Here is a 27,230-nt window from a genome sequence, read left to right as displayed (position 1 = left end):
ATTAGCGCAAGGGAGTTCGGCAGTAGGGCTAATACCGCCGGCGGTAATACTGCCAGCGTTACCGCCAAAGTCGTGATCAGGCCCTAAAACTTTACAAGTGCTTATGACCTCTGCAGTGTAATTGGTATAATTGTCAGGATGCTTCTTCTTGGGTTGTTGCTTTCCTCTTGACAACCACCCTTCTACTACTGTTACCGTGGGAACAGACTTCTTTGTGCCATAGTATGCCACTACTTCAAACAACTTCAATGTAACACCCACCAAAGTATTACACACAGTTCTGGTATTTCTGCTTCAACTTTATACTTCAGGATTGCTACGGATATAAAGACAAGACACTACAACCTCTACAGGAAGGCAAGGAACTCTTCTTTCTTATACTCCCAGAAAAGGGCAGCCTCTTCTGTCTGTCTTACTGACACAGATATAACCTGCCTCTGCTTCAATACTGACTTCCTCTCAACTTCAAGAGTTTCAGCATTACAGATTATTTGCTCAGTCTTCTTTATAAGCACCCAGCTCCCTTCCCCAGCTTTATTCACACCTTCCTGGTCCCAGTAGTTATCCTGAAGCTGTACGGCCACACTTCCAACTCAGGGTAACAATATTACACTTGTATCAGAGGCTAGACCTTTAATAACTTCACAACTCAGGTGGATAGATTTAAACAGGGTTTGCTTCAATATAGAAAGGGTTCACCACTTGGCTTGGGTAATGCCTGTTCTTATCATTGATACAACTTCTGGGTTTTAAAGAATACTTGTTCTTAGTGCTACAAGGTTCAGTCTTCAAAGGAGAAACAGATTTAGGTATATGCAACCACTCTTTAAGGTAGATCTTTAACCTTAAATAACTGCAAATGCTTGTATTCCCACGTACTAGCGTAGAGATTCTTTCTAACTCTTGTCGGGATGTTGTACTTGTAACAACTGTGAAAGCCAACGTTAGGGTTTTTGGAATATTTTAGCAAGCGTTTCCCTCTTTAATTAGAGACACGCAACCACTCTGGTAACATTAATAGTTCAACAATGGGAAATTAGATGCTTTTCTTCTTACGCGAGCTGTATGACTTTTACTAGAAGTGCATGTGATACATTTCCATTGTTAACAATACCTTTGACAACAACAGTTTGTACTCGCTTATACTCTTATGCAAGTCACGTTAGAGCTGGTAACAGTTACCGGCAAGGTTTTTGGAGTGAACCTGAAAGCTAAGCTTTACTCACCGGCTCCAGGAACATTGCAGTTGCGGTCTGCTTTACCTTCCTGACTTCTTCCACATCTACTATGGCTTTGGGCACACTTGGGGTCCACACCCTTCTGCAGCAAGGTGTCTCATGTCCAGCCACGTCATCTGGAGTCTCCTCACTCCTCTGTCCTTCAGCTTGCTTTCTGCTATGGCCCTCGGGTTTCAGCAGTCACGGCTCTGCAATTACAGCCACTAGGCACACCTGGGAAAATCTTCACTCTCAGCACGTCTTTCTCAGTGCAGCCAGGGCAAGGCAGGGTTTGTGAACACAAGACCCTCTCAGAACTTGCAGGTGAAATCCACTGTCTCCACATCCCGGCGTCTTTTAGGTGATCACACTTCCTCATGAACTGCCAGCCTCATGCTCTTTTACTTCTACTGACAGCCTTCCTGCTCCTGCACCTTCCTTCTTCCCTTTCCTGCTGCAGCCTTTTATGCCTCATAGGTGGGGCAATTGGTTTCAGGTACAAGCCATTCATGTCAATTGTCTGACCCCTACAAAGGATGTTAGGCCTTATTGCCAGTCTTCTACATCTACATGCTTCTTAAGCCCTCTTCTTTGTCTCAGTCCCTATGGGATTCTGGGATATGTAGTTTATTTTCTCAAAGTGAGGTTTTTCTACTTCTTTTGTATTTTTAAGGGTAGATTTAATTCCTATAGTAATTTTGACAGAGGAGCAGTAGGTTTTAACTGTGTTAGAAGATGATGGTGTAGAGAGGACAAAATGTCCACCATTCCTTGTAGTGCACCTTTGGTATTGAGGAGGGCATTTGATTTCAGGGATACAAATTATTCTTTCTTTTGGTATAATATGCTTTGGTGTTACAACCTTAGGGTTTACCACCTTAGATTTAACTGTAGGTTGAAGATATTAAAATGGCAATATGCCATAAACTCTTAACATAGTGGTAAGAATCTCCCCGTCAGAGGAAAAATACTGTCTCTCATCTCACGGAATATCCTTACCTCACTGGACCCGGTCTCCACCCCGGTGATCCTTCTGCAGTACACTACCCCAGGGTTGGGATCAGGAAGAGTCTGCCCTCCCCTGGCCACCTGGGAGGAGACATTAGGCAGGGTTTCAGTGACGGATCCACAGGATGCTTCACACCAGCCTGCACTGTGTCCCTTGGAGGCAGTGCCCCAGGCCTAGTCTCCACTAGAGTGCCACACTTTGACCCCCTGCCCACTCACTTGTACACACCCTGGCTGACCTCAAGGTCCTGGAATAGTTATTTCCAATTGCAGACATATGTGCAATTTCTTTGAAAGGGAAGCATGAATTGCTCAAAGGGCGGTTCCCTTAAAAACAAACAATAAAAAGTATTAGCATCCCAGATGGCGGCAACCAGGTGCTTATAACGATAAATACTGTTTTCATGGGTGAGCAGGGCAACAATACTCTGCGTGGGCCTACCTGGCTCAAGCGGGAGTACCGGTAGCTGCCCTGCCCTCTCCGGAAAATGGTATTAACAATACACAGAAAACTGTTGATATCAATGACAGGAAAAAGCCATCTTATCCACTAGTAGTTGACAATTACCCTGCCTGCTGTAACACCATAATACATACTTAGTCTCAGGCTAGGACTTTTCTTTAACAACTTTTTGATTCGTGAAACCTCTCTTCTTTACACAGCAAATGATGGGTCAGCAGAGAGCCTGGCACTGAAAACTGTTTTCAGAGCCTTTTCTATCATATCTATTTATTTGTGTCGATTCGTGCAGCCAACCTTTACAATTTACACACTCATCTCATTAATAGTTTACTTCAGTGATACACAGAAATGCTGCATTGTTGCTCATTTTATGTCTTTGGTACAAATATCTCTGGGTGACACAAACTTGCTAATGAAATAAGCAGGTTTGCTAACCAATTGTAATTGGTTATTTATAACGCGCTTAATATCCAGAGGTTTCAAAGCAAGGACCCGGGGATCGAACCTGTGTTTCTTTGCGTCATCTTGCTTCCAAGGCGAGCATGTTGCCCCTGAGCTATCCTCCCGAGACAAAACAAGAACCTTTTAATGAGCAAACTCTGAATCAATTTTTCAAAACCGATCTATGCCTTGGACTAGCATACCATTGAAGTAGTACTAGCTCCGGGAAGTAGGAGTTTCAATAACCATTCAAAGGATAATTCTACTATCAAACCTCAAAACACATAATTCAAGTCATGTTTGCTTTACTGTGTAATTTTCCAGGTGTGTTTGTGTCTTCAACATTAACAACATGTATACAGAAGAAATCAAATCTGCAGACCTTTGTAGAGAAATAATGAAAGGTAAGTTGAGTGACTTATTCTCCTAAATAATGTTAACATCCCATTCTGAAGCAAAGAAACATGCTTTAGGAAGTGAAAAAAAGGCATAGGATGGCAGGGAATTGGTACAAAAATCTTCTAAGTTTGAGTTCCCACTAAATCATGTTATCTAATTGTGGGTGCAATGTGTGTCTATAGCACTGCCGACTATTTAAATGTAAAAGCTCTTTACCTTTTAGCTGTGCCACTATGCCCTTTTGTTGAAGTAATGAACTGTATTGAATAGCACATTTCTGATTTCTTCTTGGTAATGCTCAAACCTGCCTCACTTCAACGACATGAGTTGCAATTGTGGTTTACTGAATTCCTACCATGTGGTGATTTCCTTATTCCAGAAGCAAACTTAGGCTATGGGGGGGTCATAACATCTCTGCCGGTCTGGGAATAACGTGCTGGTAATTCCGTTTGCTGGCACGCTTCCGGACCAGCAGAGTACAAGTTTGCCAGTGGGGGAGCCTGATTTACCTCCAAATCAGGCAGCCCACCAGCAAAAAACAGTTGGTATTACCGGCAATCCCCCGTATGGACTCCATAGAATGGGGATTTACCTGCCATTGCCGACACCTTTAATATACCAGTAATTCCAGCATATCAGGGGCTAGTAACGGTAGGTTTGTTTGCTGTTATCCCACTGGAATTAACGGCGGGATACTGGCAAACCTCTAATGACCCCCCTATGTATTTTGACCAGTTGCTGCTAATGTGTGAGGAAATTGGGGCATGGAAGAGCCCGGCAAGGCTGTTTTTGGGCCATGGGACCGAGAACACTTCAGTTTCAATGTATACATGGGGGCTGTGGAGTGCGCGCATGCACACAGGGTCTTGTTCTATATAAACTCCTCCCCAGCCCATGCTGCTTGTTGGCGATTTTGGCGTTTGCAGGCATGGGCCGGAGGAGAGCAGCATGGCGTACTGGAGGACCTGGGAACCAGTGGTGAGGAGGGGTGAGAAGCAGAGTGGAAGGTGTGGAGGAGGAGTCACTGCTCTCTCCCTCATGGCACACGAGGCAGGCATTATGGAGACCGCGGGCTCGCCCGCTCAACGCAGGAACTTCACTCCCTGGAGAGGTGCCGTCCGCACCCCCCTCCACCCCCCCCCAGGCTTCAGTTAAATGCATTACTGGGATTTTCTGTCAAGGGAAGTGAATGGGAAAATGAGAAGAGGGTGCTTGAGCACTGTGTGTGAGAAACGCTACTGCTACATGTGAATGATAATCTGCGAAAGCTTTGTTGGAAGCGTGGACCTATCTAAGGACACTGTGTGTGAACATTGAGCTTAAGGAAACGCTATGTTTGTTTGGGACTGCTTGCTCACAAAGGTTCATGGAAAGACATACAGACAACGTGCTGTGTCTTTCGTGAGACGAACTGTGGAAGCAACCCCTGTTGCAAGGCATTTAAAAGCTCAAGGGGAGGTGGGGGTATGCTGTCATTCTATGTTAAAGGCTAATGTCATGATTTGTTCTTTCCTGTTTCGTGTTCTGTGCTAATGTTTGTTCAGGAGTCTCCTGGACGCTATTTGCTTATTTTAGTCGCTTATAACCAGGGAATGAATAATCTGATGGTATAGGTGCTATAAGGAACAAGTTACTTACCTGTAACTGTTGTTCTCCAGCATGGGTCTGGCATGGATTTACATGCTCGTGAATATTCCCCGTCGTCAGGCTGGGAATCCTCGGTAAAAGAAAAAAATCAGTTTTGTTTCTGAACTGTCTTTCTCCTAATAACCAATCACTGGTCGCTGGGTCATACTGCCCCCAGCCAATGACTGCCCTCTACCTAAGCCCCTCCTCTGGCAGCCATCTTCAGATTTGGTAGCACGTACAACCATCTTCAGATTTGGTAGCACGTAAAGTGGCAGTAGGACCAAGAGAAAAGCCGCAGAGGGGTAGGCGGGAGGGTTCGCATGTGAATCCATGCCAGACCCATGCTGGAGAACAACAGTTACAGGTAAGTAACTTGTTGCTTCTCCAGCATGGGGTCTGGCATGGATTCACATGCTCATGAATAAAAGAATACATAGTAGTACACACATGCACAACCACGGGAGGTGGCAAGGCTCAACATTAAGCTTTTAAACAACTCAACATTAAGCATCTCTTACCTCCTCACCAGGCTCACCTTCAAGCGAACAGGTTGCGCAGCACTGCTTTGCCGACTCTGGACTCCTCCCTGGAATCCTGGTCGACGCAGTAGAATTTCGTGAAGGTGTGTGTTGACCTCCACGTAGCAGCCCTGCAGATGTCCAGCAGGGGCACACCAGACAGGAACGCCGTAGTTGCAGAAATCCCTCTGGTCGAATGGGCTCTCGGATGGCCAGGCAACGGTCGGGTTGCCAACCGGTGACAGTGCGTGATGCAGCCGGAGAGCCACCTGGAAATGGAGGCCTTGGAGAGGTCCTTCCCCATGTCCTCAGGGCCAAAGTTCACAAACAGCTGTGACGTCTTCCGAAAACTCTTTGTGCGGTCCACGTAGAACTTCAGCGCTCTAGCCACATCCAGCGAGTGCAAAGTCCTCTCAGCCGGTGACGAAGGCGATGGGAAGAAAACGGGTAACACCAAGGGCTTGTTGAAATTGATGTCCGACGGCACCTTGGGCATGAAGGAGGTGTGCGTCCTCAGCACGACCCTCGTTGCGTGGAAAGTCAAGTATGGAGGCTTACAGGAAAATGCCTGGATCTCTCCCACTCATCGTGCGCAGTTTATGGCCACCAGGAACGCCGTCTTCCACAACAGGAATTTCAGAGGTGCAGAATGCAGAGGCTCAAACGGGGGACCGATGAGCCTAGTCAGCACCACATTGAGCTCCCACGCCGGGGCCAGAGCCTTCACCGGCATGAACGAGCGGAAAAGTTCTTACATGAACTCCTTATCCAGGCGATGCGACCACAGCAACGATTGTCCCGGAGCTCTGGTGTAGCAGGAGATAGCCGCAAGATGGATCTTGATAGAGGCATGTGCCAGCCCCGCCTTGGCCAGCGACAGCAAGTATGGCAGCACTTGAGGGGCCGTAATCCGTAGAGGGTTTATCTTCTGTGCACGGCACCAGACAGTGAACCTCTTCCATTTATGTCCGTAGCACTTAAGAGTCAAAGAACCCCTGGCCTTGGCAAGAACCTCCTTGCAGTCCGCCGGGATCTCGTATCCTCCAAACTCTAGCGCTGCAGGAGCCAGGCCTGTAGGTTCAGTGACGACGGGTAGGGGTACATAATCACACCTCCTTCTCTGTCGAGAAGATCTGCGTCCGCCGGGAGCTTGACTGGAGGGGATGCCGACATGTCCAGAAGGTCCGGGTACCATATCTGCCTCGACCACGCCGGTGCAACAAGGATCATCCTGCACTGGGACCGTCTGAGTTGACTGATGAGTCGCAGGCGCAACGGTGGGAACGCATAGAGGAACAGGCCATCCCAGGGGAAAGAGAATGCATCCCCCATGCTCCCCGGCTGGGGAAACCTGCTGCCGAACCTCCAGCACTTGGTGTTCGTCGCCGTCACAAACAGATCGATCTGGGGACTGCCCCAGCGTTGAAACAGTAGATCCACCCGATCCTGCCGAAGTTCCCACTCGTGGCAAGAGCGCAGCTCCCTGCTGAGTGAGTCGGCGATGGTGTTCTTCACTCCTGCCAGATGAAAGGGTACCAGGACCATCCTTTGGGCGACGGCCCAGTGCCATAGGTCCTGCGCTTCCTTAGAGAAAGCTGGGGATCTGGTGCCCCCCTGCTTCCGAATGTAGAACATCGTCATGGAAGACCCTCACCAACTTGCCCTTAAGGGATGGAGGAATGACTTGAGGGCCCAAAACATGGCCCAGAACTCCAGGACGTTGAAGTGCAACCACTTCTCCAGGAGCCAAAGGCCTCTTGCGTTCAGATTTCCGGTGTGTGCGTCCGTTGTCACCATCTCCTGATGTGCCGGTGTCTGGAATTCCGTGCCCGCCGCTAGATGCGCGCGGACCCCCCACCATTGAATCGCTCAACGGAATGTCTTGTTGAGGGCGATCTTGTCCTTGAAGCTTCCCGTCACATGCATCCAATGGGCGTCGAGGAACTCCTGCAGCGGCTGCATCCGCAGTCTGCACAGCCGAACGAGGTAGATGCATGACAACATCATGCCGAGCAGGGACTTGATGGACCTCACCCTGGCAACCTTCATGGTCATCAGCCGTTGTACCTTGCCCAGGATGGTCTTAATCCTGTCCTCCGACAGTGCGGCTAGGCGTGCCACCGTGTTGAGTCTGGCTCCCAGGAATTGTGCGTCCTGAGATGGCCCCAAGCAGGACTTTGCATAGTTTATCGAGAACCCCAGTTCCGTGAGCAGGCGGACGGTCCTCGCTGGGTGCCCGACGGCGAGTTCCTTTGACTTCGCTTGGATGAGCCAATTGTCCAGATATGGGTAGACGTGGATCCCTTGCAGGCGCAGCCACCGGTGCCAGGCATTTGGTGAATACCCTTGGGGCAGACTTCAGACCGAAGGGGAGGGCCTTGAACTAATAGTGCCACCCTTGGACCACGAAGCGCAGAATCTTTCGATGTCCTTTGTGAATGGGGATGTGGAAATAGGCATCCTCCAAGTCCAGCAACGACAGGAAGTCCCCTTCCTGCAGCTGTCCCAGCACGTGCTGGGGGGTGACCATCCAGAACTTCTGGGATTTGATGTACTTGTTGAGGCGGCGAAGATCTAGAATGGGCCGCCAACTGCCGGTCTTCTTTCGGATGAGGAAGTACTGCGAGTACTTTGGGACAAGTTCTATTACGCCCATTTTTAGCATTGCTCGCACCTCCAGCCTGATCACAGGTGGAAAACGGGGACACTTCACCTGGAACTCCAGAGTGTGTCCGTGGGCCAGGGCATCCAGCACCCAACTGTCGGTGGAGATGGACTTCCACACGCCAACGTAGTTCGCCAGCTGGCCTCCCAACGGGGTGCTGTGGTGGGGGCCCGACGTCACAGCCGGTTCAGTCCTGCTTGGCCGAGACCTTACCTCCTTGGGCCCCTTGGTGACGACGATGTCCTCCGGCCTTGTTGCGGCCTCTGTAGGCTTCCTGAGACTAATGGGCCGACTGACGGTAAGAAGAGCTGCCGCTGAAGCCTTTGGAGGCACCTTGTGACTTGCCTCCGGAGGGCCGAAAGGACGGCCGTCGTTGATGGAGCGTGCCCAATGCAAGGGCCGTCTCAATGTCTGCCTTGATGGTCTGCAGTGACTCGTCCACTGCCTTGCCGAACAAGTTGTTCCTGTCTAAGGGCATGTCCAGTACCCCCAACTGTATGTCCTGTTGGAAATCAGTGGCCCCGAGCCAGCCACGCCGGCGAAGGCAAACGCTGTTGCCCATCTGGCGGAAGCCGGTGTCTGCGAAGTCTGTGGCCACTGTGATGGCATGGTCCGACGCCACCTCGCCTTCTTGCAAGATCTCAAGGGCTTCCGCCCTCTTGTCGTCCAGGAGGAAGTCCAGACGGGGGGCGATTTTCAACCACAGCTACCTATCATAAGCGAGCCACCATAGCGAGAGCGTTGGCCGCTTTAATGGTTGTCGCCGCCAACGAGATGACCCGACGTCCCATGCTGTCCAGCTTCTTCCCCTCGCCGTCCGGTGGGGAAGTGGAGGTCAATGCCGTCGCCCCAGCAGATTTCTTCTTGGCCGCCGCGGAGACCACCGAGTCCGGGGATGGCTGTGCCGTGAGGCACATAGGTGCTGAGTCTGGAACCAGGTGCTTCTTCTCGTACCGGTCTCTTTACTGGGTCTGAGGCTGGGTTCTTCAGGAGGGCCAGCCCTTCGTCCCAGATGTCCAACAGCGGGACAGAGAGCACAGTCTTCCTTTTGGCCTCTCGTCGCTGATAAATGAATCCCTCCTCCTTCTGCTCTTCGGGGCATAGCTGAAAAAGCTCCGAGGCCCTAGCAATCATGGTGTGAAAGGAGCCAATTTCGTCGGGGGGAGAAGCCCGGGGTGGGGGCGACGGGAGATCAGTTCCGGCGCCTGTCCCCGTCGTCGCCGTCTGTCTCCGTCTTGTCCCTCGGTGGAGGGGATGGAGGTGAAGGATGGAAGGGTGGGGTGGATGGACCTGCTTGGATGGAGGGCTCCCCGACGGTCCAGGTGCCGCTGCATCGTCCACCGGAGGCAAAGGCATCCTTGTCCTTATTTCTGTGCACAGCGTGTGCAAGGCTAGCAAGATGTTCTCCAACCTGTCCGTCGGTGGAGGCAGCAGTTGCGATGTGAGCGTCGGCAGCAGCGTAGTGTCCTCCTGTTCCTCGTCTATCTGCTGTTCCTCGCCATCTCCCTCGTCGCTCTCCATGTCCGCCTCGTCGGGGTCCTTCCCGTAGGATCCGACCTCGGCGAACTGCTTGTCAAGAACTGACTTGAGGCCCGAAAGCTCATCCTCAGAGGAGATATCTGAGTCTGGTAGGCCTATCGTGCCTCCCCCTTCTTCTCGCCCAGGGGCTTCACTGGGGTCTTATTGATGGGCGTGAAAGATTATTCCCCCCGACCGGGCAGGGAAACTCTTGGCTTGGGGGCCGTCTTCACTGGGGCCACCTCCGTGGTCGTCACCAAGGACGCTGCCACTCCCTCAATCGGAGCCCTAACCTGGTGAATCTGGGCCTTCACGACCTTAGGCGAGTCTGAGGCCTTCACTGTGGGGGGAGGGCCACCGCCTCGCTCCCCATTGGCTTTCTCCGTCAGAACCAACCGGGCCTTGTCCAGAAGCTTACCCGGGTTGTCCGCCTTCCTTTTCATCGAGCCGGAGCGTTGGCCCATGGTTGACGGCGTTGGCGATGCTGCGCCCAGCCTGGCAGCCGAGGTGCCCGTACCAACGGCGCTCCTGGCGACTGCAGACTTGCGGTGCTTTGCCTTATATTGGGCCCCTGTTGCCAGAGCGCCCTCAAAGTTCTTAGAAGACCGCTCGGATTTCCTCTTGGGAGAGGTACCTTGCCGGGCTTCACCTGCCGCCGGGCTCTTCGACTCCAGCCAGTCAGCGAGTCGCTTGCGACGGTCCTTCATGGTCTGGGAGGACATGTCCTTGCAGAACGCGCAGGCCTCCTCGACGTGCAATTTATCTGCATGCAGGTAGTAGAGACACCGGGAGTGCCGATCCTCCTTGAAGACGTTCTGTGCTCCACATCCTGGACAGATCCTAAACAGAGGCGTCGAGTCTCCTTTTGTCTTCAGCCATGGCCAGGAGGGGTAGGCCTCCAAGATCTTCTGGATTCCTCCAAGAAGTGAAATTTGATGAATATTCGCCCTTGAGGGGCATAGAGATTTCCGAAAAAGGTCCCCATTAATCAGAAGATGAATTGGTGGAGCTTGAGGCTCAATTTGACCGAAAAAATAAGAGTAAACGTTTGAAAAACGCAATACGCAGTAAAAGCGCGAGAGCTAATCATGAGGACTCCCACACTTCAACGTGGCTGCCAGAAGAGGGGCTTAGGTAGAGGGCAGTCATTGGCTGGGGGCAGTATGACCCAGAGACTAGTGATTGGTTATTAGAAGAAAGACAGTTCAGAAATTAAACTGATTTTTTCTTTTACCGAGGATTCGACTGGGAATATTCATGAGCATGTGAATCCATGCCAGACCCCATGCTGGAAAAGGGCATATTCCGAATCAAGACAGATGATGTTCTGCTGAGTAGGAGAGAGGCCAGGAGGAAAGGAACCCAGTTAACAAGAGGGTTACTACTGTTGCTTATGGTCAATGTTGTTTGTGCTTTTCCCTTTCAACCCCTGTACCCATCCATTTCACAAACCCTAACCCTCTCTCCGGTCACCCTGAAAACCCCTTCCCTATCCACAACTTTTCCCTAACCCTCTTCCCCCCTCCCCCCATTGGCTGTCTGAAGGTTACCTGTTAGCACGAATCAGGAGCCCGTGCCAACCAAGGTGGGAGGGTTCAACTACATTTGGCTTCCATGGTCAGGAAGGAGTTGCAAGATACTCCAGGGTTGTGACCAAAAACGTATCCATTTTCTGTGTGGTCATTTTGCACTGTTGAGATCCATGACATTCATGCTCTATGTGAGAAAAGCAAGAGCTACTAAGTTCCATGACATACCTTTTCTATATCCAGAGGGGAGTGTGTACACTTCAGCCAATGTTGGACCTCTTCTTTGTGAGTGAGGATTCTACTGCCAAGACATAGTCTGCATCTGTTCTATGGGTAGGAATCTTTACCTTGTACTGGTCACATGAACAAAGCTTGCATGGCTATTGCCCTGATTCACCTTTTCTGTTTGTGCGAGAGAGTCAACAATTCTGCTACTCAAGGGGACCAGTTTTGTGAGAGTGAATAATTGAAAAACCGCTCCTCTTGTATCTTTTCTTTGCATTCAAAGCATGCCCACGGTGTTCCAGCTAATATGTTCGATTGGTGAAATGTTTCAGCTATACACTGTGTGCTTTATATGATAAATGCGAGGGAAAGATGCTCTTCTGCCACGATGTGGACCAATGCACATGATAATGATGTCAATCATTTTATTTTTTACTTGCCTTGGCTGCATAACACATGTTTTTTTACTCTTTTGTGAAGGGGACCACCCATTTTTACTCCTGTGAAGTTGCATTTTCTCTAAAAGTATAAAATGGGGAGTAAAATACTCCTACCTCAAAATCCTATTTGGAGTATAACAGATAGCTTTGTTAGATGAAGGTGACCATAATAGATGAAGTGCTAGATTGGAGGCAGAGAAAGTAAGGTTAGTGGCAACGGACAAATGTTAGCTTGAAGGCAGATGAGAGGTAGGTTAAGTGGGTAGCTCTGAGCCAAGGAGGTAGGCTTTCAGTTTGGTTTTGAACAGATCATTGTGGACTGTTCCTTGGATGTCCGGGTTAAGAGGATTCCATGCAAGTAGAGCAAGAAGGGAGAAATAACATAAGTGAGAGGAAGCACAGGGAGGGAGAAGTGCCAAAAGGGAAGTCGAGGAGGCAGAACAGAGATTACTAGAAGGTTTGTAGAGAGGAGGTTAGATACTGTGGTGCCTTATTCATGGATAGATTTGTGAACCAGGAGACAACATTTCAGTCTGGCCCTCTTTTGCATCGTCAGCTATCCAGCCTGGTGACGGTAAGAGGAAGCATGCGTCAATTGAGGGAGTTCAAAGAGTCCCAGCTGCAAAGTCAAGGATCTTGTTGAGCGGACAGAAAGCATAGTTGGGGAGACCAAACAGGATACTGGCACAGTACTCCAGTTTAGAAAAAACAAGAGTGGTTAAGAGATGCTTGGCAGTATTGAAAGGAAGGAGGTACCTGATTTTCCTGATATTTAGGAGGTTGAGACTAGCTGCTGTTGCAATTTTGGAGATTAAAGTAGAGAGGTTATGAGAAGGGTCATAGATGTTGCAGAGGTTTCTAGCTGAAGAGGAGTAGGTGGGATTGTCAGGAGGGAATCGGATAGGCAGGGGAAGAAATGAGAAAGAGTATTTGGCAGTGAAGGAGAGCACCTGTTTTGGTACAGTTTAACATCAGAGAGTGCAAAATCATCCGAGATTTAAAGGCAGAGACACAGTTGGACATTTTGAGAGAGACCAGAGGAGAGTTCAGGAAAAGAACAAGTTACTTACCTTATCTGGTATTGTTCTTTTGATGGGATGTTCCTCCGACGTATTCCACATCTATGACAGGTAATGACCGCAGCAGAGCTGCGGTCATTACCGGTCATAGATGTGGAATACGTCGGAGGACACTATCCCCTCGAATAGAAGATTTGGGTGTCTTCCGCGAAGAGTAGGTACAAGAACCCAAAGGAAGAGACAAGTACCCTAAGAGAATAGGTGTAGAGTGTAAAGAGGAGAGAATCCAAGACAAAGCCTTGTGCAACACCAACAGTTGGAGGGGTGAGTTGAGAGTGTTGTTCCAGGAGACAGAGTACTGGCGAAGTGCCAGGTAGGATTCAAATCAAACAAGCGCTTCATCGCAAATCCCAAGAAGAGACAGGGTATTAAAGAGATCAGAGTGATCAACAGTGTCAAAGGCAGAGAACAGTTAAAGGAGAATTAAGATAGAGGATAAGTTAGAGTGCTTAGCAGAGGTGATGAAGTTGGACACATTCATGAGAAACGAGCCCATAGGGGGTATTTAAGGATGTGGTAGTCTAAGAAAATTGTAAGACCGTTGAACACAACCCATTTGAGCACTTTAGAGTATTGCAGATGGAGACACACAAGGCGAAAGTTAGTTGGTAGGTTTGGTTCAGCCCCTTGCTTTTTTAGGAGTGTGACGACTGTGGCCATTTTGAAAATATAAGCAAGTGGAGACAAATGACATGTTGAAATGTTAAGCGAGGTGAGAGGTCACTAAAGGGGCAATAGGCTTGACTAGCTGAGGAGCAAGAGGGTCCGATGGGGCATGAGAGGGGGTTGCCTTCATAAGTATAGGTGGGACTTCTTTAGTATTCATGTGAATAAATTAGATAGAGCCAGAGGATGATGTTGGAGTAGGGATGTAGAATGTAGGAGGTGGGAATGTGAGGCAGGACAGGAGAGAGTCTCTCCTTTTGGAAATTTTAGCAGCAAAATATTCAGCTAGGTTATTAGCTCCGAGAGTGGAATTGATAGTCTTAGGTTTAGGAGTAGTGCGTTTAGGGTGCCCTGTAGCCGGCAAGGATGGTTGGAGTGAGAGTCTATGAGGGTGAGGTAGAATTTCCTTGTTACTCTCTCAAGAGAGGACTTGAGAGAGTTCCGGGCAGAGATGTAGACTAGCAGGTCCTCATGTGAGTAGGTACGTCTCAATTTGGACAGGAGCCTACCCATCTGCACAGAATGAGTATGAATGGGGTTAGGCATGGTTGAGGACGCTGAGATTTAGGGGGGAAATTTAGCAGTGGGAACTGATAGAAGAAGGTGTCCTATAGTAGGGGTTGGAAGCTGGAGAAGGCAGTGTTAGTGGAAGAGGAATCGGGTGTAAAGGGGTAGAGTGAGAACTGTAGGTCAGAGAGAAAGGGAGAAATGGCAGAAGGTTTAAATGTGTCACTGTTAAGTTCAATAAAACATGTCCTACCTCAGTGGAATGACTATCCATTTCACCCCACTCCAATCCTCTCACCACCTTTTTGCCCCCCTCTGAGCTACTCTTGTGAGCTATCTGGGATCACCTATCTGCTCCTAGGTGCACTGTATGGTGTAAACTCTCCACCTCAGCTTCTAAGGTTTTCAAAGCTAGATTTGTGCTTCACACATTCGCAAAGAAAAAACACAAATCCTTAAGCGAAAACATCCACACGTCATGAACTACAAAGCACAAAACAGAACCAAATACATGTACAATACATAATGATATGTCTTTATTTCATCAACAGAAATGGTGTCTAGACAAAATTCCGTTAACACTAGCAATTCAAATGAATGAAAATCTTTTTTGCACAATACTGTATTTACAATGAATAAATGAAGTTTTTAATTCATTAGTCGATAGCAACATATTTTTCCCAAAAAGGTAAAAACTCTTAGTAACAGAATAAGCATAAACATCTGTCTCGTTTTTTTACAATAAAAACCACAATAAACCACAGTCACCTAGAAAAAAATAAGACAAGCTTAGAACTAGTACAATAAAATGATGCATTGTATTAAGTTACATAATTCGCATAGAATCTGTGTAAAAAGTATCTAGAAAAAACACCTGATGTAACCTGTTACAGTCATTGACCAGTTATGAGAGGTACGGAGGATTATACAGGTAGATATGTGTGAACTGTCCGTGCTGTGTAACCTGGGGGAGGGGGAGGAAGGAAGGGGCCCCCCTTGCATACCATGGTTAGACCCTGTTTTGAAAGCGGCCTCTGAAGCTTGTAAGGCAAAGGAGAAGAGGTGCACTCGTACATGACTGGTTCTGGAACAAAGGGGCCGAAAAACATGACGTTACCTTGAAAATCAAGGGGATCTTGGAAACAGAGGACCACATCAGGCAACACAATAAGCCGAGATCCCCCAGTGGGGTCTGTCTTGTTGCTACTGGATGGAGCTGCTTACTGCTGAGCAGAGAGTAAGCTGGCACCAGCATTCGGTGAACAATGTGTTTTGTAAAAAAAGAAATTCCCTGTACATCTTACAGTTAAAAAGAAACGTCTTACATAAAATTCTGAGTATAACTTAAATCTCCACCATGCCAGAGCACTAACCGACACCATCCATTTCTAGCCCCCAAACACTTGGCACGTTGGGTATGCTGGTTTGTTTTACGATCTAGCATTTATCCCAAAATACTTCATATTAATATGCTACAACTCATGTCTGAGAGATTCTGCAAAATGAGTGCACAATATGATATTTATTGAGTTGCTAAATGTTGCATTACTGCCAAGTTAAACAAAATTGAGCCTGATAAGAGGACCACATCGGACGCAGCAAGACACCAGTGATCACTGTCATATGCCCATTAGCCCACAGCCAGTCAACAGTATCGATGAATGTTGTAGAAGTCGCCACTTTGCCAACCAGAAACTATGTTTTTTGTGTAGCAGTGGGTACAACAGAGAAGCCACTAAAGTGAATAGCCTCAGAGGTCACATGTGGTGACTAGATCTCACTGTATTGTCCCTCTTGCATCTTACTGAAGTGTTGGTGCTGGTGGCGGGCAAGAGCTGTGACAGAATAATTGGAGGTTCTTTAGCACAAGGAATGGGCTGTGAGTATGCGTGCACTAACAATAACCTTTCAAATGCTGCTTTCTAAACAATGTGCGCCTATGTGAACCAATCTGCGGGATATAATGGTTTGTATAGAACACAGATTGTCCAATGAGAATGCTTTGTAAGTATTCCAAGACAGATAATAATGGCTTATTATTGGTAGACTGTACTATGCAGATTGTCTGTCTCCAAGAAGTATCATCCTTTGACCACACAGTCAATACCTAATGGAGGGGGGCTTGGCATTCAAATGAGGCGATTTTAGATGCCGCGAGTACGGTCATATTGGTTGGCAGAAGAGATCTTACTTTGGCAAACACAAAAACCTTACCATCTCGCAGTTATGGTCCATCATCAGCGAACAGCCAGTCTGACAGGCCTTGTAAAGTGAGCAGGCAAGCATGGTGGCTGCTCCATCACTGCACACCTGGGAGTTGGAACACGCCTCCCACAGCCAAGGATGGTCTCCCTCTATCATCACACCGAAGACGCTCACAGATGGAAGGGTCCACAAGCGTGACTTAACTACCAGGGCACAGGGACTAACAGCAAGAGCCTGTCCTCACTGAAAGGGCGCAGGACAAACACAAGAATACATTACAAAAATGAAATCCAACAGTTTGTGGTCAGAAAGAAAGTGGTTCAAAACCAAGATATATATAAACATGCACAGAGCAGACGGATTTCAGTAATGTGTTAACATTCGTAGGGCAAGGTTCAACTTGGCGCGAAATGGTTTAGCACTGTGCTTCACAGTCTAGACAAGCCAGTGCCCTCGCTACCGACATATCGATCTCTGCCAACATACTAACCTTTAATTAAACAACGGCACAGATTCCATTATTACAAGTGCACCCTCCAATGGACTAGTAGTGATGGCGCAGAGGATACAGAAAGGATCCCACGCCCACAATGTCAAAACCACAACGAGAGCTTTCAATGTATGGCTATACACGTCAGCTTCGGGCACCTTTTGGAAAGGCTAGTTCTGCCCATATTAGGAAGATCAGCTGCTCCCGGTTAAAAGTTATGTGGACCTTCAACACATGGAGCACTAGTTTATAGAGGCAATATAAAAGTATGGCACTGGCAGTGTCAGCTGGCATACATTTTGCTCCTTGAAATGTGACAGTCAAAGACTTACTTAGTATTAGAATATGAAATGTTTGCCATTTCCATAGAAAAGCTCCAGAGCATACACTTTAAAGTATTTTTAATGCCCCATTTTTTTAAAAAAAAAACTGCTACAGCGGGGCAAGAAATACTTGGGGTCTGGCCTGGCCAGTTGCCCACACATTCAAAACCTGGTGGTCAAATAATTTCTATGAACCAAAGAGCCATCAAATACGAGCAGTTGGCTGTATTTTTGGTTCCGGAAGTAGCGTCAGTGAACCGCTTTTCTGATATCGGAGTGCTAAAGTTATAAGTGCTGGGTCCTGGCACACATTAGGTGCAGGACTTGTCTATCAAGCAGATAGCCGATTAACAAGCCGATTAACAAGGATACAATATTCAAAGATAGAAGCCACGAGAGCATAACAACTGCCAACGGTTATAAACACTCTGGTATTCTCGGATAGTACATTATTCTACAAGCCCCACCCCCCAGGGCTGTAGACATCAACATTATCCTTACAATGTACACTGCCAATGCCATTTTCTTCTGACCAATCAACTCCTCATGATGCAAGTTTAAATAAATATCCCCAGCACTTGCGCTCCTCCTGCTGGGTTCTGGATTCCAGTCCCCCTCCTCACATCAGCCCTCAATGTACGCAAAATCCATCCTTCTGGCATCTCTGACCCGTATGGCACATGTAGCTAGTGCTACCTTATGTCTGGATGTATAGCACCAGTGCAGATGGCGAGTATGAAAGATTCCCAAATTTCGTTTTTGAAGCGCAAACACGTACACAGTTTGACATAACTTCCATGACTACTATCTAAATATATATATGTATAGGCATGTAGAGTGTTTTGGGACTTAAATCATTAGCCACACTTACCGCCTAAGAGCTAAAAAGTATCCCATATAAAATAGGGGTGCCGATTACTATTTCACGCATCCTACAGGAAAACTATTTTCTCAATCACTTTTTTAAAAGGTAATTTGCCAAGCAATAGGCACTGTTTTTGCTCTTTTGTTCTGACCGTGTCTTCGCTCAATTTCTCCCACCCATCCAGAGCTCTTGATATATTTATTGCCTACGTCTGCTTCATTTGACCCCACATTGCATTACGTGTCCAGTTGACTAGCTCTCCCATTCAGGGAACTTTACCTTGCATCTCTAAATACCTTCACCCTTGCCCATCCACTTCACTGCTGACGCGCGTTGGTGCTGAATGGGTGGAGCAACGCTAAAGGGTGTCAGAACCTGGCAGCGCCCCCTGCACTCTCGTGTCTGCAGCACACCAGAGCAGCCATGCACAGCTCTGTAAATCTCGCCTTCAGTGCTCTCAGCAACTGGGGAAGAACAGCAAACAGCCCCGCCAGCAGCCTGTTTTCTGTAGACAAACTCTTTGCAAAGGCTTTTAAGTACTAACGATTTGAGTTCATTGCACACAGTACTGGGAAACTGGGATTCCTTCATGCCTGGCCAAGTGTTGAAGATAGCGTAACAACCAACTAACCCAAACTCCACACCTAATGTGGCAACCGCCTGACTACACTGCGACTATCTTCTCTCACTTGACAGGTCTTCCTAGAAGTCTGGGAAACATGCGACATTCAGCAAGGCGCTGTGAGAAACCTATCGCCTTTTCAGCAACATCTTTAGTTTTGGTGCTCTGAAGTAGTACTTGCCCTTACATGTTGGCTTCCTGACATCACGCTGAAGACACGAGATCCAGGCTTGCAAAGTCTATGGTTACTTTCCATCCAGGCCGAATGGGGTTTTTGCTACTGAATGGCAAAAAAAAAACAGTAGTGTTAGATCCGTCCTTTCTGGCCAGAAATAATTTAAAATATCTACAAAGGTCATTCAATTCACAGAATAAGGAGACAAACTATCAATGGAGCCTGCAAGCAAAAGACAGGATTCTGAGAAACTAGGGAGGTTCGAAGAGAGCTCTGAACAAGACCTGACCGAGCAACGGGCAGAAGAAAGCCCTGCTTATGTGTGCTCAAATGAGCTCGGAATTGGACATAGGGGGCACAAGTTCCTTTAACAGCAACATTGTGATAGGAAAACGTTCTTGGTACCACAGGGTTTAATCTGGCCCCAGTAAACCCATCCAAGCTGAATGTATTCCTTGGTGTCCAAGTGCTTAGCCATCACAGATGCAAGTCTTCATTTACTGAGGACACACACTACCGCCCTTGGGCATTTGCGTGAATCTGAATGTGTGATGGCAGCTCAGTGCTGGGGTTATGCACTGTATCGCACATCAACGGCTAACAACTAGGCTAGCTGGATCTGAAATATTAACAGAAAGCGGAGTGCACGGTTGCCAGCGAAATGTTTGATAGATCATGGAATTGGCTTTACAATGCTTCGATTCACGTGCTACTGCAGTCCATGAAACAGAGTTCCGTCCCAAATGGGAGTCACTCCTGAAGCAATCAGCAGTTCCCAAATTCAGTTGTTGCTAAACTTAACATGCTCCAATTTACGGAACAACTACTGTGCAGGTTCTAGGCAAAGGATCTCTTTAGCTGCATACAGTCGCAGGGGTAACACTGAACTACTGGAAGACACCAACTGCAGCGACCTTGGCTCCAGTGCAAATATAGCATTGTTGCATAGCTGAGGAGTTGCAAGTAATGTATTGACTGCATGTAACGAATCTGCAGATTCAAAAAAGAATTTGCAACAGTGCATAACTTTGACAAATTAACTATTGTGCACGTATTGCACACTCAGGCTTTCTGTGAAATAAAGATGTCTATTGCTCTATGTTGAGGAAGAAATTGGACCGCTCTGTGTGTGGCTGACGTTTGGCTATCCGTATTTCTAATTGGACTAACTCGCATCACTCAAGAAAATGAGGATTTTGCAGTGTGCCCATTTGCAAAGATCTACTAATGGCATCTTGGACACACACACATGAAGGTTAAAAACACACATCTAGAATGACACGGCTGTGCCTGGACCCATTTCCCAAACAATTGAAAAAAACTACAAAAATATATTGAGGGTCTATGGTGAGTTTTACTTGCTAAAATTAAAAGTCATTTTCCTAGCTTAGTGGATAAACAAGCACATTTATTCAAGAACATTAACTTAAGCAGTTTGTATTTCGTATCCCAAAATGTTTGTTTTTTGGGTCTATGAAGCATACAGAACATTAAGTGCGTTATAGAAGTGTACACCTCACTGACAAAAAAAAATAATGAAAATAACCTTTCCATTTATTTGAAACTTATTTTTGTTTCAACAAGTGCTACATTAATGAAGTTGCAAGGGAATTACGAAAGGCGCAAATCATTATGGTAATGAGTAATTCACAGTATTTAATGATATTTAAGTGTCTGTTTTTGGGAAACCCACTCGTAAACTTGCCACTTACAAAATGCAAAATGCAATTGCCCTTTAACAACAGAATAAGTGCTGGTAGGTAGTAAATTAGTCTCTTACAGTAGTAGTTTCAATCAATCAGCAGCAAAGGGGTTAATCCGCCTCCCCTACCCCAAGCCATGACCACAAGAGTGAAAGCCGTTGAACCACATTTGTAGGAATAGTCCTGATGATGTCTGTGGCATTATGTATATACAAGACTAGTCACCCGGCCTGCGAGGTCTGTTCATGTGTAGGGAGAGCTCGGGTACAGCTGGCCAGAAAAAAGCAGAGAGCAAGACTCTAGAGGAGAAGAGAGCCGCACTGCAGGAGGACGACAGAGATGGCAAAAACCAGCAGCATGGCAACTGCCTCTCACGGAAGTTTTATTCTTTTAATATTACAGCTATAAACTTGAGGAGTCTCTTTGGTAGAAGGAATTAATTGGTCCTTGGGAAAGGCCCGCACACATGCCAACCCTGCCTGCGCCTGAGGTGGTAGACTCCTGATTTTTGCATAAAAAATGTGCCAATTTTTTTTACTTTCTCCCTCCTAAAATAATACTAACCCCAATGCAATTCAATGGGAAATGAGTATTCTCATGCTTAAAATCTCTCTCTCGGTGATCCACAATGTTGGCCTGTATGGTCCATCTTCATAATTTTGTTTGACCCACATGTTGTCAAAGGGCACTATTACTAGTTTGGTGGTAACAGTCAAACGGGTGACATTTTAAATATTAAAGTGACTCATTTGGTTGCATTTACAAAGACGAGTAGTCAGTAAGGATTGGGTTATTTTATAATAGGCAGTGCAAGTCTGAAAATGGAAGCGTAAATCAAGGCACAGTGCTTTCATGCCTACATTTCGTGCTCCAGCCCACTTTTCCGCAAACTTCCAAGGCAGCGACGGGCATTGAAGCAGAGTTGACGGCTGCAACGTGCTTTCCTCCTCCATCTTGTGAGATGCACTAAATAAACGGAATCCACCACGAATACCCGCTAATGAGGAAGTCGATCCCATTAGCAAACGTCTGCAAAGTGTCATTTGCAGGTGTCATTTACTTATTTGTAAAATGGAGAGTACAACTGAAGAGGAAATGAGATTATGCCTGGTTTTAGTCTCGTCTTTTCCACTCCCCTTGCAAATGTTTCAACTTGCACGTAGGGGAGCCAATCTTACCCAAGTGCTAATGGTGGTGGTCCTATCTGTGGAATTCACTTGAGTCCCAAAGCAGCATATGGCAGCAATTGGCCTTGCACTCCATCTCTAATGACAGGAGACACAGATAGACTGTTTTAGATTTCTACAAAAGAAAAAGGAAGACAACCATTTGAGTAGAGGCTGGTCCTCACCGCGCCACTGCCCCCCAGCCTCAGAGCCTACAATTCTGGGATAAAAATCAATGGTACTCCGAATTGGGGGATATATGCTTGCGGCAAAACAAAGCACATGTAAACTTCAAAGGCTTGAATTTAAATGCTGTGTCGGAATGTGTGGAATGGCTAGTCATGCTGTGCTTTGGCCTGTCATGCTTCACTTTCTTCAGGATAAACCTGTTAGATACAGCTAAGATCCCAGAAAGGCAACACAGGCATCCTGTGCCAAGCACTGTGGAAAACCTCTAAAGGCTATGACTTTCTGTATCTCCTCTTGCAAGAGTACAGTTGAATAGGAATTACAACACCGTCTGGATAACATTAAGAATAACACAATGGTTCAAAACACACCCTAATAAACCATTTAATAAATTACGTCTATAATACAAAAAAAATAGGATATCATCTACAGCACTTGTCCTGATGCCGGAGTCGTACGATAAAATGTCACTGTAAATACTGGGGATCCCATGGCAACCTCAGTGCCTCTATGGTTTTGCTCCCATTTTGTTCCAGAATCAGCTTGAAATGAACTTCAGTTTTTTTGCCAAGGCACCCTTCGAGACAGCGCAGACAAGACAAACACAGCGGACTATGTAGTACTTTCTGCACAAAGATCGACCGCCCAAGTGAGAATGGTACATGCAGATGGCTGAGGCAAAGTGAAGAGGGAAACAAGTGGCAGAATACTGGTCCAGGCTACAGATACAGAAGGCAGTGAAAAATGCTACTCAGGACTGCCTTCAATGCCAAATTATGTTAACATTGGTGACCGAGCATTCCTCAAACCAAACAACACTCAGATCACACATGGTAGGGCAGGGGAGTGGGGGGGACTTCAACCTGCGGCTCGGCAGATCTTTTGGACTACATTCACCCATTATGACTGCTAGGGCTTAGTTGCCGTCCAAAACATTGGAAAAGCCAGAGGTTGCAGAACACTGTATACTTAAGGTTAACAGAGGACACCGGGGACACTACTATAGTCCTGGTCCTTGCTTTCGCTTTACATTTAATTCCAAGCTAGTGACCCAAGACCAACTTCCTGAATGCAGTGAATGGAGAAAAGAAAGCACTGGACCGGGGTATGGTGTCTTCAATGACTTGGAGTCATCTGGTAACTTCGAGAGTCTCCATCTATGATGGTTACAGACAGTTCTTAAGGCATTCTGCTGGCCTTTCGCCTTCCGGTTATATGTGCAAACTGGAGCCCGAACCTTTAGCCCAATCTGCCATGTGTCTTCCTCTTGATGAGTTGCTGCAGTAACAGCTAATTGCTGCATGGTTCATAACAGCAAAAAGGACAATGTCTTACACACAGGACCATGAAACGATTGCACGGTGAACATTCTTGAACTGGTTTACTCATGAGCAAACTTGAACGCAAAAGGAGCAGCGTTAGCAGTAGTCTCAAATACAAAGTCATGTGCCCTGAAGAAATGCTGGAAGCCCAGCTGGCACAGCAGCGGGAATGCGCGCACATGTCGAGTCACGCAGCCAGACTACCATTTGCACTTGAGTTGGCAGAAGCATCAATGTACATTACAGCAAGCCCCTCTGTTACTGACTTTTCCCCACCCTAAAAAATGGACGACAGAAAGTAGCGTTGAATAGAGGTCCAATTAAAGGCAAAGTAAAAATAAAAAAGGACTAACATTTTTAAATACTGCATGAAAGGCCTGTTCTCCTTCATCCGCCTCCAACACTTGCGGTCCCAGATGTGGTTCACATTTCAGTTCTTCAAAGCTAGCTTACAACACCGTCTCTGCAAAGCACACCCCATTTCTACACCAGGAGAGCTCTGCATTAATAGCATTTTCAAATAAAACAATGCAAGTCATTTTTTTCATAAATAGCTTATACTTCGTTTCCTAAAACACATAGCAAATGTCATTTTAAGAGCTTTTTCTTTTTTTTTTTTAAACCTTTTTTTCCTCATTAACTTGTCACTTGGCAATTCCTTGCATCCCACCTGCCGCCCCATGCCCGGCAGCCAGAGGCAACATTTTTGGAGACACAGGCCAAGATACCTCCTTCTCGGCAAATAATGTTAATGGCAAGATTATGTGGCATATTAAGTTCTCACAGAGAATCAGAAGAGTTCTACATAGGCTTTGGTTTTCTGATGTGTCTACCTTTGTGGGAAGAGATTATTTTTTCAATAGCTACTTTTGCAGGTCCTCCTGCCTTTTGAAGGCATCCCAGCAACGCCCTAGCACAACTATAATTCTAAAAAGCTTACAAATAGCGGCCATGTCGGATGATCTGTGTGAAATGTGCCCGTCTGAACAGACAACACTTCTAAATGGTGCCCGTCTGATAGCACAATCTTGCACATGTTATTAACACGCAATTCTAACACACTAGACAACTATGGCCAGGACACAAAATCCAACAGCCTGGCTTCCTTTCCTCCTTTCGCACACGCACGCCATGGTTCCCTTTATCGCTCAAATGTCCAAGGTACAAAGCACAGAGTAGGCTGCAGGAGAGGTACTGGACCTCTGAGGTCCCTTCTTCCTCCGCAGTTAGACCAGGGTCGATTGAACAGGTGATAAGCAGCACCGGTTAGTGCTGGATGCCTGTGAGAAAAGAACATAAAACTACCAAGTTCTAGCTATGGAGAAGGGAGCTGATTTCTCCACCACAGCAAGAGGCGGACCCACCGACTGCTCCGGTCAAACACTTTGAGAATGCAGCCACATGTAAACTTTCTACACAAGAACCACTGGCCTCTGTAGCTTAGGCAGAAAGGATGATTTTGCCCAAAGAAGACACTTCCAAATGCTACTGCAGAAGCTCTAGTCCGGAACAGGGTGGGCGGCACCCACTCAAGACCGGCACCGTGAAACTAGCTATCTTACTCCAACACTGGAGAAGGAAGCCACAGTTGAAAGCACAGGGAGGTCAGTGTTGCATTTTCTCTCACAAAGAAACGCTTCAATTTGCTTCAGTGCATTTTTTGAGATGACTCGGACCTCAGAGGGTCACCTCATATCTACTTAGAGTTACTTACAAAGACTGGCTCTGGAGCAAGACTTGAGGATCCTGCAGTATCTCGGAGATGGGCACACGCACGTGCAGCACGTGCGAGCACGCCTCTATGGGAGTACAAGTTCTGATAGGCCCCTGTGTATCATTCTGGGATACAGATAGTAAGACTCTGGCTCAACAACATAAAATTCCTGGCACGACCATACCATGTGCCGGTGCAAATAATACACAACTGGTTCCTTGGTGTTGAAGTCCAGCAAAACATAGCCTAGGAAAAACACTGCGTCCAAAGCCTCCTGAGGGCTGCCTGCACCCTAAGGACAATCAGTTCTGAGTATCAGAGATCAGAGTGTACACATTTCCGTTCTGTTAACACACCTGCGCAATACCCACAAAAGGCATGATTGGTCATCTTGCTTCTGATTGCAAATCATCATGGAATTTTGTTATATGCCATAATGAACTCAAAATCAGACCATCTACACTGCTTTGGGTTGAAAACACAACAGGGAAGAAAAAGGTCAGAACGTTTATGCATCACAAAGCGAACCGTCTGTTTGGCATGATCACAGCCTTCCTAATAGACTGCCTCCTGAGCGCTATCCTAATTCTCTAATTGCATTTTCTTCTAGAGTACAAAGTACCACATTTCATAAAGTTTGTTCCATGGAAGTTATAACTTCGTTTTACAAAAGAAAAATGTTGAATTAAAAAACTCAGTGCAAGTGGCAACATTGACTATTACTGTATAGTTTCTGCAAGGAAAATAAGAGCCACAGCGTTCCAATGGCACCCTACAAATAGCTGGGTGAAAACGTCCATTGTAAGAAACTTCAAATATGCATCCAACATCAAAGCTCTATAAATAAGAGGAAAATTAATGACACTGCTGAGCTATGGAAAGAAACACCCCAACCCATAGCATCCATAGCAATCTGCTCAAGCCCGCCCTAGCATACACGACTTACAAGAAAGCAAAGGGAATGTCAGAACCCGCCCTTACAGCTGAGATTCCAGTTTGAGAATGAATATTAAGGGAGGTGGGGTACTTTTGCATATGGCGCGAGATCATTCAACTATATACAATTTAGCTATAAAACTTTGATGTGTGTATAAGCGGCCTTCCGTGAAAAAACTGAACATTCAGAGGAAATTCCTGAGATAGGGTTTTGTGACATGTGTCACTGAGAATAAAAGCTGCTGTTGGGTCCTCAGAGGTATCGTGTCCAACCCCTGACAGGATTTGAGATTAGCATACAAAACACACACACAACATGTAAAATAAAACAATTCAGACAGCATTGTCACTGTGGAGTCCCCTGCCAGAGCAAGGCATATAGCACCATTGTGAAGACGACGCCCGCTTTGATGAGAGGCGGAAAAATACTTGGAAGCAGTATTGCTGCTAAGACCATTGTAGTGTGCACCCTTGTAGGTCCACCGGGCCAACAAATGAGCACTGTCACTGGCCAAACGCAGGATCCCTCTGACCAAGGGGAACATCAGGTCAGTAGTCAAGAGGTGAAGCCTTTCTCGGGCTGCTCGTCTGTCGTACACTTATCGGTCATTTCCTGACAGAAGTCCACCGTCACCGTTTGGCTGTTCTGCTCAAGAGACAGCCCACTTTCCAAATACGTCCCATTGTCCATGCCGCCCAGCCCCTGCCCTGCAGTACAATGTTCAGATACATCATTGGGCAGCCAGTGGCCTCCAATCTGCACTAGGTCTTGCTCAGAGCAGCACTGCATACTCTCCCCAGCAGCCTGGCATCCTAGGCTTTGATCAGCTCCATTTGGCGATGAAGTGATACTGGCAGCAGCAGGTAGGTCGACGGGCCGCAGGATGGGACAGTATCGGTGGAGGGCTTGTATCTGTTCGGGGCTTTGCATATCTCTACACACTTCTTGTGAAAGGCAGGAGAAGTTATCCAGCAGTTCCCCCATGCAGACCTTCAGCTGGTTTCTCTCGGTTAGCAGTTTTTCCTTTTCGCATACCTGAAAGAAAAAAGTAAAAAAAAATATCATTACCATAAAGAATACACTTTAGCCCGAGCAGAAGTCAGCTACTATGCTGCGAATTTGAAAAAATAGGCGAGGTAATTGTGCTCCTATAGATGTTACTAAAATGGTACATCCATCAGGCATTTAATTTTTCATAAGCAATATTCACATGTC

At 46.8% G+C, this 27,230-nt stretch overlaps 1 protein-coding gene and 1 long non-coding RNA gene across 3 annotated transcripts in view; one reads left to right on the top strand and one right to left on the bottom strand.

The window, feature by feature from the left end:
* The window catches only part of LOC138453527 (uncharacterized), a 284,002-nt gene that overhangs the window by 117,948 nt on the left and 138,824 nt on the right, over positions 1-27,230 (top strand). The gene's annotated exons all lie outside the window — the stretch shown is intronic.
* BACH2 (BTB domain and CNC homolog 2) overlaps positions 14,819-27,230 on the bottom strand; it is a 1,375,433-nt gene continuing 1,363,021 nt past the window's right edge. Inside the window, exon 7 of the mRNA XM_069606473.1 lies at positions 14,819-27,050. Within this exon, the coding sequence (XP_069462574.1) occupies positions 26,571-27,050 (480 nt within the window). The 3' untranslated portion in view covers positions 14,819-26,570. The remainder of the gene's footprint in view (positions 27,051-27,230) is intronic.

This window comes from Ambystoma mexicanum, chromosome 4p, assembly GCF_040938575.1.
Source record: "Ambystoma mexicanum isolate Mex_15411 chromosome 4p, UKY_AmexF1_1, whole genome shotgun sequence".
Taxonomy (NCBI): domain Eukaryota; kingdom Metazoa; phylum Chordata; class Amphibia; order Caudata; family Ambystomatidae; genus Ambystoma; species Ambystoma mexicanum.
This window is presented reverse-complemented; position numbering and strand designations above follow the sequence as displayed.